Source organism: Rattus rattus, chromosome 8 (genome assembly GCF_011064425.1).
Source record: "Rattus rattus isolate New Zealand chromosome 8, Rrattus_CSIRO_v1, whole genome shotgun sequence".
Taxonomy (NCBI): Eukaryota; Metazoa; Chordata; class Mammalia; order Rodentia; family Muridae; genus Rattus; species Rattus rattus.
Window position 1 is genome coordinate 30,978,459 of NC_046161.1, and position 21,153 is coordinate 30,999,611.

Here is a 21,153-nt window from a genome sequence, read left to right on the forward strand (position 1 = left end):
GGCATCTCCTTTTTCTCGTGGCAGGCGTCGGCTATAGTCATCAGCACATTTGCTGGTGTTTGGATGTGGCTTCTTTGCAGTTCTGCAGGCTGTGTGTTTGTCTGCAGACGCCTGTCCAGTCAGCGTGATGCCTTTGTGTCACGTTTGGTTCTGCCTGCCTCCAGATTTAAGTTGCTCCTTTACTCTCCTCCCAGCAGAAACTGGGATCCCTCCACTAGTTTTAACAGCATGCTGGTTGTTCTGTATCCTGAGGTTAAGAGGCGAGCCCCTAAAAAGCTTCTCTCTGTAAAATAGTTGCTTTTCAGATGTTTTATTAGTACTGCTGCTGGTTATTTTAATTAGCAGTATGTTTTATTTGCACCCTTAGGTCGTTTGAGCCAAGATTGTAGTTCAGATAAACAAAACAATATCTGATGTTCTGGAACACCCACACCTGCCATCTGGGCTTCGCCCCTGAGCTGCTTGTGCTGGCAGGGGAGCCAGCAGAGAGAGAGGAGGCGGTTATGTGGGGTGATGCGATGCCTCAGATGTTGGTTCCTGCAGTGCCTGATCCCTGAGTACCTTTCTCCCCCACCCTTAAGGCTACCTTCTTCCACCTTTTGAAAACTACTATCATTTGTTTTTCTTTCTTTTATGAGCGTGTATTGGTTGTATTGGCTGCATATATTAATGTGGTGCTGGGTGGTATTTCTATGCAGGCGTGTGGCATGCATGAATTAAACCCAGCCAGCTTTCTCCCACCTGAGTAGTTTTCAAATGGGCACTATTCTTTTACTCAGTGATTTTCTTTTTAAAAGTAACTCCTAAGTCACGAGAAGAACTTTGTTCTCCCTACACACACATTTCTGACAGGGCTTGCAGAATTCCATGGATGCCTCACTGATGGTTTAACCGTGAAGTGGTGGGTTCCACTTACAAGAACAGGGGTTTGCCAGGCAAATGTCCACAAGATTTTTGTTTTTGAGTATAATGACTTTCCTTCATTTAAACTCTAACAAACTATGAACTTCATGTCTCAGACTTAAAAAATAGTTATTATTTGTTTCATGAGCACACAAACTCCCTGTCTTGTTCATGGAAGTGATGCATTTGAGATTAGGGCTAAGGTTGTCCTATCTCTGGCTTGCTCTCCCCTTTCTCCTATTCAGCACAGATTTGACCTTTGCAAAGGGTGAGGCAAGATACATTGTGACAGGTGAGAGCTGCACTTCAGACTTCCCTGTTCTCTTTCCTGTAGGTAGAGAAGTTACAAGATGTTTGCTATAGAAGTCTGAGGCTGGAGAAATTATGGAGGGTTTTTTTTTTTTTTAATTTTTCCTTGCAGAGAGAACTCCTGTCCTATTAAGTTAGGGAATGACTAAATAAATTTAGGTAGTGATGTGTGCATATGGGTGTGCGTGTTGTGGTGTGGCTGTGGAGGTCTGAGGACAACTGCGTGGATGGCTACCTTCTTCCACCCTTACCAGGTTCCAGGACTTGAACTCAGTGGCCTGACTGGCTGTGTAGCAACTGCCTTCATTCACTAAGCCATGGTACTGTTCCCTGCTTGGACATGCTTTGTTCTTTTATTTAAAAATGTTTTACTACATTTATTTAATTACAGAGAGAGAGAGAGAGAGAGAGAGAGAGAGAGAGAGAGAGAGAGACAGAGACAGAGACAGAGACAGAGAGACAGAGAGAGAGACAGAGAGACAGAGAGAGAGACAGAGAGACAGAGAGACAGAGAGAGAGACAGACAGACAGAGACATACACACAGAAACACACAGAGACACAGACCTTTCAGGTCTGTTCTCTCCTTTCATTATGTAGAATGTGGGACCTAGGATTAAATTCAGGTTGTCAGGCTTGGCGGCAGGTACGTACCCTTTCCCCTCTGAACCATCTTGCCCAATCCCTGTGTGCACATAATTAGCACACTAGCTTAGTCTATCAACCAATAATTTTGTTTTAAAATATTTACGAATGAAACTCTGTCCCTTTGATTTTGTTTTAATAATAAAAGCCTTTGAAATTCCCCTGATTACATAAAAGTGTTAATTTGAGATGTGTAGCATTTTAGGAAATGGGGTCCTTATTACCTATATCAATATGTTGCCCCATTCTTTAGCCATCCTTTACTTCTGAGGTTCTTCGACTATAGACACTTGATGTGGTTTAAATATGTGCCCAGAGTAGCACAGAACAGTGGGCTCTCTAATGGGTGGTTAGATGGTGTGAAAGCTCTGCCCCGATGAGTGCACTATTGCCACCCAAGATCTGAGTTACCCTTGCTTCTGTTGCTCCCTTGCTTTTCTTGCCTTTTGTCACGGAAGGCTACATCACAAAGAGCCCACCAGATACCACACCGATCTCTTGTCCTTTCTAGCCTTCATCTCTGTGAGAGCCCAATTATTTTGTTATAACAACAGAAACAACCTCTTGTTGTAAAAATTATTGAAAGAGAATTTAAAACATTTAAATGGAGTGTGTGTGTGTGTGTGTGTGTGTGTGTGTGTGTGTGTGTGTGTGTGTATACACATGATATATTCACACTGGGCCACACATGTCACGATCTGCAAGTGGAGGTCAGAGAACAACTCTATGGAGTCTGTTCTCTCTTTGGACCTTTATTTGGGTTCCAGGGATTGATCAAACTTAAGTTGTCATGTTTGTGCTTGCCTTTATGGGCAGAACCATCTCTCTCACTCTGACCCTCTTTGTGGTTGTGGTTTTTAGTCTACAAATTACAACCCCACTCATACTTGTCTTTAAAGTAATGCTTTACGTCAAGAGATATTGGAAGAGTTAAATTATCGATCCAATGTACAGCTTTCTTGCTATCCCCACCCCCAAAGAAAAGGAAAAGAAAAAACTTTGTAAGCTAAAAAAATCACTCCAAAAACCCCCAAAACAAACAAACAAACAAACAAAAAAACCAAACCCCTTCATGTTGTACATGAAAGTCAACCATGGCAAGAAGTGTCAGAACCCTCCGGACTTTCTGTGTATAGTGACCTGTGAAGGAATGTTCTATAGAGTAAGGCAGCCTGACTCAGCACTGCTGTGAGATACCAGTAGTGGATGCCAATTCTAACATTTCATTTACTCTCATGTTGTCGTTTCTGCTCCAAGGAACTTGGAGCTTATCATGCTATGTTCAAATCTTTATATTCTTGGATCAGTTGATTTTGAAATATCCACTAGTGAAAATACTGGGTCACGATATTGAAGTTGAGGCCTTATGGCATTAAACAGAGGTATAATAACGAGGACGGTTTTTGTACCTCATTTATACATTGATGCTGACAATTAATAGAGAATTTTAAGAAGTATCTTGCATCCTGTAGCATCCTCGGAATGTTTGCCTTCCACGCTGTCTCTGTCTGTGTCTGTGTCTGTGTGTACACACACTTGTCTCTGTATCCAGGTGTGTTTCTTTTGGCTACCTTGTTTGTTGGTGCCTGATGTAATGTTAGGATGCAGTAGCGTCTGGTTAGTTTAGGTTGAGTCTAACAGAGTTGTTCCAGCAAATCACGCTTCAGTTCTTGTAGACTGGCGGTCCTGTGTCATTGATGAACTTTCAGGCTTTTCTGGTTGGATAAAGACTTCATGCTCTGTGTAAAGTGGTATATTTACAAAGATACTGTAAACTTAATTGACCTGTTTTCCTATTTTCTTGTTCATCAGGGCATTGTAGATTGATCATTATTTTGCTGTTAACTGCCTGTGATGGTATAAGGTTTTCTGAAGTGCAGATTTTCTTGGTGTGGACCATTGTGCTTTTCCGTATGTTTTGGCTTATCCGTCACATTGGCCCCCTTATGTACTGACTAGGTGGTAATCTGTGATTGACTTGTGTGTCAACTTTTGAATGGGCCTGGAGAGCCCCATTATCAGTGCACAGCTGCTCATCCATGGTAGAATGGCAGGTTTGATGAAGCTGTGTCTGACCTAATTCTCGTCACTAAACAGAGCAAAGAAATCTAGGGGTCTTGAGGTCTTTCGTATAGCCGAGTTTAAAGAGGAAAGAGAAACCCCGAAACTGAGATCAGTATGATTAGATTCTAGAAAACATGTAACTCAACAGGTAGAGAGGTGGAAAAGTTACCGTGACGGATCTGTCCTTCACGGGCACTGACCCAAGTTTTCTAAGAATTCTGGCTTTCCCCCTCGTTTGCTGTCTCAGCAGAGCTTTATCTGTCTACATTAGTATACACTTTATGGACGCCAGTTTCTCCGTAAGCCCCCCTCCCCACATTGTCAAAATACAATCTAAACCTAACTCAGTAAGGGTCGTGTCTTGTAACTGCGAAGGCAATTCTCGGCTTGGTGTGTCATTTGGTCTAAGTAAAGCTCTGGGCTTTTAAACAACAGTATTAGTAAGATTACCTAAGCATTCTTTGTCATCTCTTTCCATGTTCTTCCTTCTCGTCCCCCATCAAATGAGGCTGGCTAAGTGTCTGATGGCAACATTACAACACCACCCGAGCCTGTTCTAGTTTTAGCTAGGTTTTTTTTTTTTTAACCAAACTTAAAAAAACTCGTCTTTGAGCATTTGTTTTGCGGTTACCGTAATTCTGTTACTTTTTCCCACGAAGCCAATGCCAACAATAAACTTGAAAATCCACTGAGCGGCGCATTTATGGCAGGGTTCGACTCTGCAGTTGCGCACAGTAGTTCCTTGAAATTTGCTGTATCTCGTCTTTCCATTGATCCTTCCCGAGTTGCTTTTTACCATCTCACCATCTGTAGGCAGCTTTGATGGTTAAGTATTCGTAACTCTCCCGTACAATTCATGACGGATGCCGGAATTACCTGGGCTCCACAGCTCTCGGTTTCCTGTGCTAAAGAGCAGTAAGGAGTCATCTGTTAGAATGAGGGAGAGGGACTTTTTAAAAAACACACAGATAACGTGAATAGAGCCTAAGCCTGTGCTCCGAGCTTCTTTTGGTGTCTAATTAGGACCACATTGACGCCTGTTGCAGCTGGCTGCTCTAGCTGTTGCCTTTTTTTTTTTCTTCCACTGTGACCCTTGATCCTTGTGACCTTTCCTGGGGTTAGGCCTAGGCCCTCTCTATTGTGTCGGTGCTGGAGTGGCTCATGTGGAGTTGATTATTTCTTTGCTCACTTGGCCTTTTTGGTGCCACGGCTCCTGCGTAACTTCCATTTTTTCCCTCTACTCTTGCTGGTCATCAGTGGAAGGAGACACTTCTGCGGGCAGCAGGGTTGTTCGGATGTTTGGCTGGCTCCATCGAGACACAGCGGAGGTTGGGGGGAAAGCTGCAGTATCTACGGGTGCCAGCCTTTAAGTAGAAGGTTGGTCTGAATGATGGCGAGGTCATGAATCAGTGCGCACAAATGCCACTGTCAGCATTCCACAGAGCGCTTCGCTCCCCGAGAGAGCAGAACTCCAGAGTTGGTGGCTGGGAACCTTCCTGTGGGATTGGCAGTTCCTCCCATCTCCAGGTCACAGAATAAGTACATCATTATCTGTTGACACAACTGCTGTAAGGGATGCTTTAGTCCGTGAGTTTATTTCCTCCCTCAGCCCCACGCCAACCAGGATGGTGGACTATTAATGTCTTTGTTGTGACCAAATCGATGGCACTTCCTTTGCTTCTCCTTGCCTCGCCCATCCTCCAATCCCTGGTGAAGATCACTGAAAGATGAATGCTAGCTGATGTCCCATTTTGAGGGCCCTCATGTACACAGTGAGGACACTGATCCAGCAAAGCCTTCAGTAGTTATGAAGGAGTGACAGTCTGGGGATGTGGGACAGGCTTGGTTACCTCACTCACAGCACCTTTCAGAGGTAGGTGAGAGGTGTGGGGAGGCTTGAGGCTGATTTAGTGACAGTTCAGGACCGACTTTCCATCAAGCCTCTTCAGTCTCATCCCTGGATAATCGCTTCTGCCTCCCCCTTTAAGTTCCTCCAGCAGCAGCTATGTCGGGATCTTTAGTCTTGAATGAGGAGTTGCTGCTTCTTCAGACAGGGAGCCTTTTCAGGACTCAGCCTGCCGAACCCTCCTCTATTCAGGCCAGCAGCTCTGTTTGCTGCTGACCCCCACATTTCTGCCTTGCTCCATAGGTACAATCAGATGTCTAAGATCCCCACTTATGTCCCACCCTGCATCTCTGTCATGCACCCCATTCCCTGCAGCTCCTTCTGGACAATCAGCACAAAGGCCCTGCTGTTTCTCATGGGTTTCCTGTATGAGAAAATGCAGACCATTTACACAGCCACTTCGTAGTCAGAGGTGTAGACTGCCACTTTGGTGCCTTCTTTCTTGTCAAAGCAGCCAGGAAACAGGAAGTGGATAGACAAATGGATTCCGGTGATGGCTGAGCTGTGCATTCTCTCCCAGACCGGATCGCTTGTGAACTTCGTCCTGTCAATTTTACCGCTCATATCGTTTGAATATGTCCAGATGTTACGGGCAACTTCTCTCGTGCGAGTTCCTTTCTCTTTCATACCTGCCTCCTAACTTGTCTTCAGCCGTTCTCCACATTGCAGTGTGGATGGCATTTCACAGGTGCAGGTCTGAGCATGCCTTCTCCTGTAGAAAAGAGTCCTGTCAGGATGAAAGCCAAATACCTGATGTGATGAGATGGGATGTGATGTGATGTGATGTGATGTGATGTGAGGTGAGTGTGCGCGTGTGTGTGTGAGTGTGAGAGTGCGTGTGTGTGTGTGTATGTGTATGTATGTATATGTGTGTGTATATGTGTATGTGTGTTTATGTGTGTGTGTATGTGTGTATATGTGTGTGTATGTGTGTGTGTCAGAGTGCATATTTGTGTGTTGTGTGTGTGTATGTGTGTATGTGTGTGTATATGTGTATGTGGTATATGTGGTGTGTGTGTATGTGTGTATGTGTGTGTATATGTGTATGTGGTATATGTGGTGTGTGTGTATGTGTGTGTATGTGTGTGTATGTGTGTGTGTGCATGTGTGTATGTGTGTGTGTATATGTGTGTGTTTATGTGTGTGTATATGTGTGTATGTGTGTGTTTGTGTGTGTATGTGTGTGGGTATGTGTGTGTATGTGTGTGGGTATATGTGTGTGTGTATGTGTGTGTGTGTGTATGTGTGTGTGTATGTGTGTGTGTATGTGTGTGTGTGTGTGTATGTGTGTGGGTATATGTGTGTGTGGTGTGTGTGTGTATGTGTGTGTATGTGGGTATATGTGTGTGTGTGTATGTGTGTGGTGTGTGTGTGTATGTGTGTGGGTATATGTGTGTGTATATGTGTATGTGTGTGTGTGTGTGTACTATGCTCTAGTTTCTGTGTACCTGTATACCTTCTCCCTCTCTGAATACAGTACCCCATGCTCCAGCCCCTATACTTTCTTACTCTGCATATGTAGATTCTGTGTATACACTGTCCATCCTTTCTGCTTAGAATGCCCTGTTCACTGTTCTCCTGACTGCATCCCTTAATTTATTTCTTTGATTTCATCTAACATATTTTATCTTTCTTCAAAGAGACCCAGTCCCCTTATTTATGTAGCCTAGGCTGACCTTGAACCTGCAGCATCTCTCCTGCTCCCTCCGAGAAGTGCTAATGCCAGGTCTAGGTGAAATGAGCCTTCTGTCCTTCCTGTGTCCCCTGTACAGGCGAGTCTGTCGCTCATCTGTCGCTCCCTTCAGTGTCTTTATGTGTTGATTCCATTGCTCATCTCTCTTCACACTGCTTTACACCCTGAAAACTTTTTATTTCTTACGAACTCAGTCACTTATTGAAAGTGGTCTTCACTGACCGTAGTGGAAACACTGTATTAGGCTCCATCTCAATAAAAGCCAGCTTTCACAGATAACAAAAAAGCAAAAACAAAACAAAAAAGCTGAAATGAGGCACTGGAAACCACTTTGTAGAAGTGATAGACAATAAGGACGATGAAGAAGTTCTTTGAAAGGTTTTTGTTTGTTTGTTTGTAATGGTTTTTAGCTGCCTTGTGTTCCTAGTTCACGTAGAGTCCCAGCAGAGAGAAAGGACAGCAGATGAAGTATGTTTCATGACACTTAGTAGTGGGACCACAGCTCTAGACAGATCAGAATACTCTCAACTACCTTCCTACTTGGCACCATCCACAAAGCCCCTGTTACAGAGGACCATCTAGTCAGCATGCGATCCGGTCTTTAGTATGGTGCTTGTGGCGAGATTAATCATAAACTGGTTGTTGTTTCTTTAAAGGTGTAACGCCAAGACATGACTTTTTGAAGGGTTTTGCTTTAGCCTCTTAAAAGACACACCGCATAGAACGAAACCATCCACAAAGTGGGAAAGCTGTTCAACAGCCACTGTGACAAAAAAAAAATTGCTGTCTGAACCAGTTGTTGTGGCACAAGCTTTTAATCCCTGTCCTCGGGAGGCAGAGGCAGGCGGATCTCTGCGTTTGAAGCCAGCCTGGTCTACAAGAGCACGTTTCAGGATAGCCAAGGCTACCCAGAGATGTCCTGTGTGTTGACTTGTCAATTGCAGGAACTTTGCTACAAGAGAAGGAGTCTGAAAACTTTGTATAGGAAGCGAATTATTTAAATATTTTGAATGAAGAAAATTTGACAGGAGACTCAGAGTTGTATATGCTGAATATGCAGGTAGTTAAATGTGGCCTCGTGTTTGTTTTTTAAATGTCTTGTGTTTGAATTCAATGTAACTGTACTGGATTAATCTTCCAGCATGTATCCAAGGTTTCCCCCTCAGCATATTCTAGATTTTAGTTCATGCAGAAAAATGTTTTTCTTTTGTCTCAACAGTTGCTAAACGTTACATTTTGAAATTGATTGAAAATAGGAATCAGTTCTCCCTTTAAGATCACATTTCACGAAGAATAAGATTCCTTTAAAATGTAAACCAACCTAAAGAATTTCCTATCGTGAAAAACCATACTGACCCTAAAGCTAAGTTTTTGTTCATAATTAGGGCAAGAGAAGGGGAGGAGGGGGTCATTCAGAAAGAGCCTTGATCAGCCTTGGGGGACTTGGGGTGTGCTAGGGAGTGGGGTAATTCAGAAAGAGCCAATCAGCCTTAGGAAAGCAGAAATGATGCTTCAAAAACAAAGTAATCAAATCTAAAAACTCAGGAAGGGCTTTCCCCAAAGGACTATTCTGGCAGCATGTTGAAGAGGGGTTATAAAAGCAGTAAGTTCAGAACCTGAACAATGAGTTAAACAAACTTTAGAGAAGTATTTCCTTTCTGAGCCGAGATGAGGCATACCTTTAGCCCCCTGCTGCCAGAAGAACCCAGCTGAACCCAGCAGGGCACAGAAACCATGGCTGTTACACACACAGTCACCTGTGTGGAGGGGAGAGAGACTTAAATCTCCCAGGAGCAGAACTGTGCTCGATGATGCCAAGCCTGTCTGCAGTGTGGAGGAAAGAGAGAGAGGTAGAGAGATGGTTCTGCTTCTTGTAGCTGCCCTCCCTTCCTTTGGGTAGTCTGAAGTCTGTGGGAGCATCCTTACTACCAGAGCCTTTCCTGGGAGCACAGAGACTTCAGAACATCTCTTCAGACTGCAGTGGAAGGATGTGATTACTTCTGGACATACGGAAGTGATAGAAAGATGTTCTCATGGTCACTCAGTTCCTTCTGAGACCAGTGAGTTAGAGAAGCCTTAGCAGGCACACGTGTGTGTGTGTGTGTGTGTGTGTGTGTGTGTGTGTGTGTGTGTGTGTGTGTGTGTATGTGTGTGTGTATTTGCATGAGCCTAGATTATTTTACTCCCTCTTTAGGAAAATAGTTGCATGTACTTCTATTTTATATATATGCTGGATAGACAAAAATAAAAGCAGCATGGGAGGGAGATTATATTCTTGAATAGTAGTTTGAAGTTTTGAGTGCCAGCAGACTTTGCATATAATTTTATTTTTAGAGAAATACATGTCGTAAATTAAAACTACAGAGTAACTACAGTGATTCCTTGCCCTCTCTTTTCATGGGTTTAGGGTAAAAGCAGATTTTTATACCCATGATCTTTTTGTCATGTAAGGCCAAAGATCAACAACGTGATGATGTTCTTGTATACTTCAGTGAGTTGATCTGTTATAGTTTATATCCACATTTGGCTTATAAAGTACATGGATCTGCATCTTAAACTGAGGAGACAGTTACCTTACTGTGCAGATGGTAGTTGTTAGGAATGGTGCTGGGCACTGGCTTCTTTTGAGGAAAACACCTTGATGATATGTATTTAAAAAAAAAAATCTTGGGGCTGGAGAGATGGCTCAGTGGTTAAGAGCAATGACTGCTCTTCCAGAGGTCCTGAGTTCAAATCCAAGCAACCACATGGTGGTTCACAACCATCTGTATTGAGATCTAGAACCCTCTTCTGGCCTGCAGACATCCATGCAGGCAAAATGCTGTATACATAATAAATAAGTAGATCTTCAAAACAAAACAAAACCCCCAAAACTAAAATGTCCATATATGTGATGTGGGAATTCTACTTCCAAGAATATAACCTCAGGACATATAATTAAGAGTATCTAAATTTTTATGAACAATATTCACTCCTATGCATGAGATGTATGTGCATAATATGACTTAAGTAACTTTATGTATAACTTAAAGTTAGTTTTTATTAAAGTAACTTTATTTGGATATTAAAGTATTCAAAAAGGATAATTTAGCTAGATTAAATATATCCACTCAGCACACTATGTGGTGGTTTGACTTATAGGCAGTGGCATTATTTGAAGGATTAGGAAACCCTCTGGGTCTTGGAGTAGGTGTAGCCTTGTTGGAGGAAGTGCTTCACTGGAGGCGGGCTTTGAGGTCTCAGAAGCTCAAGCCAGTCCCAGTGTCTCCATCTCTCTGATCTCTCCTGCTGCTGCCTGCCGATCCAGATGTAGCACTCTTGGCTCCTTCTCTAGCACCATGTCTGCCTGCCTACAGTACCGCACTCCCCCACATAATGATAAGGGACTACATCTCTGAACTGTAAGCCAGCACCAATTAAATGGTTTCTGTTTTGTCTTGTTTTGAAATAAGAGTGGCGGTGGTCACGTGTCTCCTGACAGAAGTAGAAACTCTAACCAAGCCAGAGAGTATCTGCAGGTGTTACAGGGGATGCTCATGGACGGTTTTTAGTAAGAAGGAAGATCACTAGATAAGAACTTATTAAAGGAATTTAAAGCCATTATGCATTCTGATCTCAGTTATGTTTGCACACATATGAGGAGGACTGGGAGGGTGAGTATCAGAACGAGCTCTGTTATCACCGCCTGCTGGGATGTTCATTTTTGTTTTCCTTGTATGTTTTTTGTATATCCCAAAATATTCTATACTGAATGGTTGTGTGTGGGTGTTTTAAATGAGTATTTATAGAAGCTTTCTCTTAACAATTTTCTTTTTATAGAACTAACATACTCATTGCCAATTAGGTGAAGAAAAGACATGGACACATTTTGTCTAACACAGCATTTATGTTAATACTGGGTGTTTTTGAACAGTGTTACATGCGATAAATGCTGAAGTTAAACAAACAATAGTTTGATTTTAATCAGAATTCTGTTCCATATGATATGACTTAAGTCTGAATTCTGGTCTTAATTTTTACAGAAAAATCCCTGGATGTTGTGTATGTTACAGTAGAGGTCAAAGAGGCTTAGGCAAGCCATGTTCAAGAGCTGTGTGGTGGAGGAAGGAGTGCTGTGTCTCTGGTCTTCCATCCTGTTGGTCACCGTTTCGTGTTAGCAGAGAGGGTGAGAGGAGGCTGGGACAACAGATTGTGTTGTTGAGAGAATGAGGGAAGCTTTCTAGCCAAGGCAAATGTAAATCTCTGTCGGTGAGAGAGATGACATCATGGTAAGGCCACTTGTGTGCAACATGGCAGGAGGAATGCAGGGGAAACTTTGTGCTCACGCGCGTGTGTGCGTGCGTGCATGTGTGTGTGTATGTGTGTGCGTGTGTGTGCACAGAGACAGTAACAACAGTAGTAATGCTAATATTAAGGGTATTCTATTTTTGACAAAGATGATACTTTGGAAAGTGACAAGGCATTGGGTGATTTTTTTTTTTTTCCTGTGCTGCTCATGGGTCTCTGGTTTGTACTGGTCTCACCTGTGTCATGAGTAATGTCTAGTGGTGAGGTTGAAGTACGATTCTGTTTCTTCTCTCTTCAAGTCACCTGTCCCATAGATTACATTATCCTTATGGTCCTCCATCCTGAGCTGTGCACACACAGAAGTCAAGTCCACAGATGTTTAGTAAGGGCCTCTTGTGGACCTAGGTTCCCTCTAACTTCCAAAATCACCTAAGATCATGTTAAAAGTAACGTCATAACCAGGCATGATGGATCAAGCCTGTAGTTTGAGCATCAAGGAAGTAGAGGTAGGAGGATCATTGCAAGTTAGAGGCTAGCCTGGGTTACATAGAGGCTAGCCATCACTACACAGTGAAACCATGTCTAAAAGTGTAAAAGGAGCAGCGCAGTAGGCTTCATCAAGGAAGCCTCCATGTGATCATATTTAGGTAGAAATAATGAACTGTGAAACTTTTAAGAGCTGCTATAAATTAGGCCATGTGCCAGGGTTAAAGTTCACTGTAAAGTCCGTGTCGCTGCCTTTTAATAAATAAATAGTTGAAGAAAGATTTGGCAAGAGGAAGAAACAATCCTCCACGTCCACATTTTCTCGGAGTCTCCTGTTAACAAGTCAGTGAGTGTTTACTTAGCCTCCACCACTGCCATGTCTGTCCGTAGCCTTAACTAGGATGGTTCAAATAAACCAAAAGAGTCTTCACACAACTGACCCCTTCCGCCAGTACGTCTGCTCCCACTTCTTAAAGGGGTCACCAAGAAAAGACGTGGAACGGATGTCAGAGATGGGTCAGCTTGCGCTTGAGAGCTTTCAAGTCTGAGGCTCAGATGAACACATCACCAGATATGTTAATTAGAAGCAAAGCAGAAGGGTGTCCAGGGTTTAGAGGGAGTTCCCCATTCCTAGAGGATACATTGTTAAACTGACTCGTTTTATCTATATCTTCTCATAGTCCTCTCTCCCACTAGAAGGTAAGGTTTAAACTTACATCTGTGTTATTTTATTTCTATGTTTGCAATAAAAGTTGTCCCATGTCTAGCCCTTAGGATGATGTCTACTATACAATGAATATTGGAAAAGAAAAAACATTTGCTTCATGAATGAACAACTTTGATATGTAATTTTTAAATTGTCTTTCAAAAGAACTTCCTGTCTGGTCCTATCTCAGCTATCATATATGTGATGGTTTGTCTCCATGTCCTTGCCAGTCCTGGGATTTATGGACTTCTTAAAAGTTTTCTAAATGTACTCTACAGTCTCTAGCTTAAAAACAACAACTAAAAATCAGATCAGAGAAAGCGCCTTTCCCTCGGGTGACATCTGTCAGAGCCATTCATCTGTCTGCAGCCAGTTTCCCAGTTTTCCTGCTGCATGGCAGAACTGGGGAAGTGCCTGTCTTTCTTTTGTCTCCTGCTCTCTACATAACCTCTATTCCCATTAAGTTAGCCTCTCTCTGCTGAACCACTCTTGTCAACATTATTGACTTTCTGCATTGTGCCCTTTGGATAGCAGCTAAGCTTACTCCGCTGACCAATAGAACTTTACCCTGGGTTTGTCCCATTTGTTGCTTCTTTCTTTGCATCCCCATTGCTTCTTCTCTGTTCAGTCTCTCAGGGTTCTTGTTCTCCAAGCATATTCGCCATAGAAAAGGCTGAGATGGTGTCCAATTTTCTTGCATCTGAAATCTACATTTCCAGCTCTGACTTCTCCCTGTGATTCATTTCAGCAACTTTGGACCTGATGGTAGCAACAGGAAGTCCTAGTGGATGATCTGAAATGTTTCTCAGGCACACAGAACCTCTTACTCCCCCTTCTCCACTTTGTGTCGTGCTCTCTGGGTATTTCTGCTTTAGTAAACAGGCAGTCTTTACTCTTTTACACCAAAACCCGAGAGCTACCCTTGGCATGGCTCTGCACCTCACACTTTATCTCCTGGCTTCTGCGTTTCCCTTGGTTCTGCTTTTAGATTGTGACCTGAATAAAATCAAATTTCATTGTCACCCACTGTGCCCTAACCGTTTTTCCAGGACTCAGTGTCTCTTGGTGGTTTTCCCTTTTCCATTCTTGACCACTTCAGTGTGGTCTCCATCAGCTCTTAGTAGTTCTGCAGTAATGGTGCATCCTAGTTCCCACAAGGAATAAAGCTTCTAAGCCTAGTTTAGTGTCTAGTCTATATGTGGGTTGAGAAGACAGGGATCATAAGGAACCTAAGATAAGGTGATCAGTTTAAAGACGCCAGAGGTTCTTAGGGTCTAAGTTTTCTTTTTTCTTTTTCTTTTTTTGAATGTTTCCCAGTAAGCTGAGGCCTGAGCTTTCTCGGAAAGTCTTCTCAGCCTACTTCTGTAATTGGGCGATATGCATCCAGACCTCGGACCCTTATGGAAACTGCTGTATGTTCTTGTGATTCTGTGTTCTTCTGTGAGCTCAGGTAAGAGTGGAACGATGGGGTTGGGGCTGAAGCCTTTCCTCTTCTTAATCTTTTTGCCTTATACTTATGTGAAGATAATTCATCGTGTGGCATTTATTACTTGTTTACAAAGAACTATAGGGGCCTGGCATAGTGGCACACCTTTAATTCCAGCGCTCAGGAAGGCAGAGATAGGTGGATCTCTGTGAGTTCAAGACCAGCCTGGTCCACCAATCAAGACCAGGACAGTCAGGGCTCTTACACAGAGAAACCCTGCCTCAAAAAATGGCGGGGGTGGGGGAGAAAGATGGCCCTATGATTTTTTTTAAGAGCATTAAGAACTACCACATATAGAAATGAGAGACTTTCTTGGTTATAGATTCAGATGAAATCTATTTAATGCATTTTTTTTTCTCTGCTTTCTCACCCCTCCTCCTTCTCTCTCTTTTTTACACCCTGGAATGTTCCATTGTAGACTTGGCACCTTATTTTATTTCTGAGCCACTCTCTGCTGTCCAGAAGCTTGGCAGACCCGTGGTCCTACATTGTTCTGCTAAACCTGTTACTGCCCGAATCTCATGGTTGCATAATGGAAAACGATTGGACAGAAACACAGAACAGATAAAGATCCACCGGGGGACGTTGACCATTCTGTCTCTCAACCCTTCCCTTTCTGGCTGCTACCAGTGTGTGGCCAACAACAGTGTTGGGGCTGTTGTCAGTGGCCCTGCCACAGTGTCTGCTGCAGGTGAGTGTAGTCTGAATCTTGTTATCTGTCGTTTTTCTTGAAATCTATGGGCTTTCTATTCAATGCTGCATTTTTTTGATAGCGGGAAAGACTTGGGCACTGACACGAGACATGTGTGCATCTGAGGAGTTCTTATCTTAAGCTTGCTTTGACTTCTGATAGCTGGGAGAAGATCCCAGAACCTCTGTAGCCCAGCCTAGTAGCTTAGTCTCAAGTCATAGTGTGGACATTTTTTTTTTTTTAAAGTTAGCATAGGACAGTTTTCTAGTGTGAATTCCGGGCAGTCTCTTTGTGTATCCTTTAAAGCCCTTAATATCAATACAGACAAATCAGTTGGCTTTGACACTCGTTTATCTCACGCAATCCTCCATCTTTCTTTTACATCTAATTGTTTTATTTCCCTTGATTACCAGGGGATTGTAATTTATATAATTTAAACCAGGCTAAGGAAGCCGGGGGAGGGGGGGAATAACCGACTGTAAAGAAAGGAATGCGAAGCATTGAACTTATGGAAAATCTGGAATGCGTGGTTTTTCTTAGGAAGCTTGAGCCATCTGCCTCTCAAAACGGCGATGGCTTCCAGTAATGGAAAACGGCTTTGTGAGGGCACCCCTATTTACAGAACAAATCTGGATTCCCCCGGAGTAGTGAGTTTGTCATAACTGAGAAGAGTAAATGTTTTTGTAGAGCTGTGACCCATGCACAGCTCCAAGACACACAGTGGAGCGTTGATTTCCTGGAGGCAGGCAGCTGGCTTCCTTGGGCGGTGGGGATAATGAAGAGCCTGCTCAGTCCACAGTGCGCTGTGTAAACGGAAGGGAGCAGCGGCAAGCTGGTGGATCCGGGCGCCGTGGGCTGCTGTGCCTTACATGGTCCTGGGTTCATTCCCCCAAGCCGTTTCATGGAAGGGAAAGCAAATTTCGATGAACATCCCTCCGATGGGAAAGGGTTTATCCTGACAGAATGGGAGTCCGCCAGTATGCTTCCCAGTTCTCTTTGGTGTTTTCGGAGCAGTTTCTTTTCCTTACGGCTCCCTGAAGGCAGTGATTTTGAAAACCTGTGTGCCCTGACGTAGCTGTCAGTCCTCAACGCCCCCCTCTGCTCCAGAGGCTTTCTCATGAAAACAATATTATTGCTGGCAGTGGGGGCATGCACCTGTAATCCTAGCAATGGGAGGCTGATGTAGGAGGATCACAAGTTCAAAGCTAGTATCAGCTACATGATGTAGTATAATGAAACCTGTCCAAAAACAAACAAACAAACAAACAAACAAACAAACAAACAAACAAACCCAAAAAGCTGGAAACAAAGATCCTGCCATGCTCAGGACTGGGACCAGCTGGCACAAAAGGCCATTTTACATTTTACATTTTACAGACCTGCAAGCTTCCCATTTCCTTTGAATTGTCTTGCATTCATTTGTTTTCCTGTTTATTTCAGCCCTGGCTGATTTCGATTCATCAACAATGCATGTTATTACTGCAGAAGAGAAAAACACGGGTTTCATTGGCTGCAGGGTACCTGAGAGTAACCCCAAAGCTGAGGTGCGCTACAAGATCCGGGGAAAGTGGCTGACGTATTCCACAGGTGAGTCCTGTTTGGGGCATGCTCTCAGAGGAGGGAGCTGAGACAGGGAGTTACCTTCGACAAGTTACTCCACGGACTCGCTCCTTAACCTCCCAATGCCATATTTAAACACCACTTTTCTGAGAAGATGGCCCACAGGGGTGTGCATAAATAGGGTGACCTGTCACTTTCTGTCCCCTTTATTTGGTAGAGCGTACCCCACCTGTGTGTGCCGTATATATTTTTGTTTGTTGGGCACCCCTTTATCTGCCACCTGACACTCCATACTGGAACGTTACATGTATTGCTGCAGGGTCTGCTCTCTGCATGGCCATGCCACGTGTGCCCAGGTCACCACTGGCAGTGACGGAACACCACTGTGGCTATAGCTTGTGAATGTAGGTTGCCCAGATGGATCTATGCTCATTGTGTCTTGGTCCCAATAAGGTTCTTGGGCTTTCTGACTCTGACCATCTGCTACAGGTTTTCTTTTTTTTTTTTTTTATTAACTTGAATATTTCTTATATACATTTCGAGTGTTATTCCCTTTCCCGGTTTCCGGGCAAACATCCCCTCCCCCTCCCCTTCCTTATGGTGTTCCCCTCCCCACCCTCCCCCATTGCCGCCTCCCCCAAAAGTCTAGTTCACTGGGGGTTCAGTATTAGCAGGACCCAGGGCTTCCCCTTCCACTGGTGCTCTTACTAGGATATTCATTGCTACCTATGAGGTCAGAGTCCAGGGTCAGTCCATGTATAGTCTTTGGGTAGTGGCTTAGTCCCTGGAAGCTCTGGTTGCTTGGCATTGTTGCTACAGGTTTTCTAATTGGGGTTTTGCTATATGAGGATTGTCGGGCTTGGCTTTCTTTCTCGCTTGTAACAAAGTTTCCTTGGCTGTGAATTTACTGCTCGTCTTCTGTGTAAATGTCAATGGTGTCTGTTGTTGGTGTCTGTTGTTGGTTCCAGTTGAGTTGTGGGGGTCTACAGGAAGGGAGAGCCTGGAGCTCTGTAGGCGAGGATAACTTTGACCTTCTGACACGCCTCCCTCTGCCTCCCAATGCTGGGATCATAGGCATGTGCTATCCATGTCTGATGTGTGGTGGATGCTGGCGCTGAATCCAGGGCTTTGTGCCAGACAAGGTTCTACCAACTGCGCTCATCCCCAGGCCCTGACTACATCCCTCTACCTTTCCCAGGGAACTACATAATCCTTCCCTCAGGAAATCTTCAGATTTTGAATGTATCCTCGAAGGATAAGGGATCCTACAAGTGTGCTGCCTATAATCCAGTCACCAGTGAACTGAAAGTTGAACCCGCTGGCCGGAAGCTCCTTGTGAGTCGTAAGTATTGGCAGGACGCTGGCGGCTAGGGAAGGAAGAGTCCTCACAAGGCTGGCTCACGAAGCACTGGCAAAGGAAAGCTCAGTACGGTTTTCAATCCTGGTTTTGTTTATTTATTTACTTTTAATGGTAAATTTATTATTATTTTTTTATGCACGGGTATTTGCCTGCATGTATGTCTATACACAGGGTGCACACCTAGTGCCCATAAAGGCCAGAAGAGGCAATCCTATATCCTGGAAGTAGAGAGTCGGATGGTTGTAAGCTTTCATGTGAATGCTAGGAATAGAATCCGAGTCCTGGAAAAGCAGCCAGTGGCCTTAACCACTGAGTCATATCTCTGTCCATCAGTGCATTATAGAGTGGTCCTATCATAGTTTTTAAAGGTTTATTTATTTATGTGTGAGAGTTTTGCTTGTATATATGTATATGTATATGCGCTGTGTGTGTGTATCTGGTGCCCAAGGAGTGCATCAGATTGATAAACCGGCACTCGATTTATGAGTTGTTGTGAGCCAGCACATGGGTGCTGGGAACTGAACCCCGGTCCTCTGCAAAAGCAGCAAGTGCTCTTAACTGTGGAGCCATCTCCCCAGCCCCCATGTCTTAACATTTTAAAAAATATAACAGTCTCACAGCAGTGGTATGCAAAGTGGTGGTTAATTAACTGTGGAGTAGGAAACCGAGAGATAATGTGCTTTCTATCCGGTGTGACAAAAGCCATGGCTGACTGAGGATTGTCACTGTTGAGCTGAGGAAGGGCGTAGTAATGGGTGGCTTTAGACTTGCAACCCCCACATTTCCAAAATGCCAGTCCAGAAAAATTTTCAAAACAAATTACAAAATAGTTTTACTTTGGCTCTCACAGAAAAATGGTTTTGCTATGCATAGGGCCTTGTCACATGAGGGAGAAATGGAAGCAGTTTCCAGGGGCTTTCACGGTTCAGCCAAGGGAGAGGGTGGACATGAGTCATTTCTAACGTCATTTTGTGTTCCCTTCCTTTCCCAGGTCCTTCCTCGGATGGTTTTCACATTCTTCACCCTGCTCTTTCTCAGGCATTAGCTGTCCTTCCGCACAGCCCTGTTACCTTGGAGTGTGTGGTGAGTGGGGTCCCGGCCTCACAAGTGTATTGGCTGAAGGACGGGCAGGATGCTCTGTCAGGAAGCAACTGGAGAAGGCTGTACTCTCACCTGGCCACAGCTAGCATCGACCCAGCGGATTCCGGGAACTATTCCTGTGTGGTGGGCAACAGGTCCGGAGATGTTAAACATGTCACTTACACGGTCAACGTACTAGGTAAGGTCTTACCTGCTCAAAATGGAGTCTCATCCGAAATCGGGTCATTTGCCTAGTCTAACCGATGTTTGGGGGATATTTGTGAGCTAAAAATGAGACACAGACATCAAGAAATATCCACATCAGTAGCCAGAACTGGGTTCATTTTTGCAAAGGGATGTTGGATAGACTGTATCTCTGGGTGGCTTAGAACTTTTGACATAACGTGTTCTTGGGGGCCTCATCCTCAATACGTGCAAAGCCCGGAGAGCTCCGGGCAGCATGCGTGTGTGCGTACGTGCGTTATGCGTGCGTATTCATAGGTTTGGAGTATATAATGGGTTGACCCACGTGAAAAAGCAGGCTCTAAGCTACTAGCCACATATTTATCCTGCTGGTGAAAGTTAAAGGCAGATCTCTCACTGTTTCTTGAGCCCAGCAGATGGAAGGATGTAAGTAAGGAACACAGAGATTTTACTACTCGATGCTCCTTACGTGTGTCACATGCGCCCACGTTATTTTCAGGGCATGCTTCTCCGTGCCTTCTGCGATAGTTACACGTGCCTGCTTTATTTTCAGAGCACGCTTCAATTTCTAAAGGGCTGCACGATCAGAAGGTGTCCCTGGGGGCCACCGTACGTTTTACCTGCGAAGTTCACGGGAACCCAGCCCCCAACCGCACCTGGTTTCATAACGCACAGCCCATCCGCCCCTCCTCACGGCATCTGACGGAAGGAAGTGTTCTGAGGATCACCGGGGTCATCATGGAGGATTCTGGGTTGTATCAGTGCATGGCAGACAATGGGATTGGATTTATGCAATCTACTGGAAGACTTCAAATTGAACAAGGTGTGCTTTGAGGTCACGTAATCGAAAGAAATTTTACTTCATGGGTAGGCCTTTTCAGTAATTAGAAATGAAGTCATGTTTTTGGAAGAAAATAATCCTATGATTGTATAAGAGCTGGGCTTGTTTTCCATGGTTCTTTATAGTGACAGACTGGGATTTCCATGATGCAGCCTCCTTACTTCATCTAGCGCATAGAAAAAAATTGTTTGGGGATAGACAGATGGCTTAAAGGTAAATAGCATTCATTGTCTGAGAGCACCAAGGCTCAATGACACCTGTATGACAGTTCACAACCCTCTGTAACTCCACCCTCAGTGGATCCAATTCCTTCTTTGTGCTACATGGGCACCAGGTGTACAAGTAGTACATAGACAGACATGCAGAGAAAACACTCACAAACATAACAAAATTTTAATTAAAAGCCTGTGTCTAGGCTCCAGTGGAATAGCATGTGCAACTGACTGGGCTCCTCTAGGCCATAAGTAATACACTGTTGCAAAATACATTTTAAACACTTTCTACATAGTTTCTAAAGGTGTACATTAAAGTCTACAGTCTCTTGCCCTCTCCCCTCTCCACCACCATCCAAAATCCACTATTTTCTTTAGAACCAACTGTTTTTTATCAGTTTCTTGAATAGACTTCTATTCTTATAAGAATTATATACTCTTTGTGTGTGTGTGTGTGTGTGTGTGTGTGTGTGTGTGTGTTTGTATTTTTATTATCCTTTAAAAGATTAAATTGGGCTAGAAGTGTTTACTTTATAATTTTCGATTAACCTATAATTTGAATTTCTTCTCATATGGTACACCAAACCACATTTTTATATTTTAAGAAAAACGACTGCTTACCATCTCATTTTATTCTGCAGTAATTTGACTAGCGTGTTGTTGACAGCTGTTTGAGATATGATGAACATTTTGATTTTTCTCATATGTGAGTGTCTCTAAAA

The 21,153-nt window shown here is 43.7% G+C and overlaps 1 protein-coding gene across 1 annotated transcript in view; it reads left to right on the forward strand.

Annotated features, from left to right (window-relative positions):
* Cdon (cell adhesion associated, oncogene regulated) overlaps positions 1-21,153 on the forward strand; it is an 86,052-nt gene that overhangs the window by 16,490 nt on the left and 48,409 nt on the right. Inside the window, exons 2-7 of the mRNA XM_032909338.1 lie at positions 14,315-14,447; positions 14,902-15,174; positions 16,615-16,761; positions 17,933-18,076; positions 19,086-19,373; positions 19,932-20,201. Of these exons, the coding sequence (XP_032765229.1) occupies positions 14,375-14,447; positions 14,902-15,174; positions 16,615-16,761; positions 17,933-18,076; positions 19,086-19,373; positions 19,932-20,201 (1,195 nt within the window). The 5' untranslated portion in view covers positions 14,315-14,374. The remainder of the gene's footprint in view (positions 1-14,314; positions 14,448-14,901; positions 15,175-16,614; positions 16,762-17,932; positions 18,077-19,085; positions 19,374-19,931; positions 20,202-21,153) is intronic.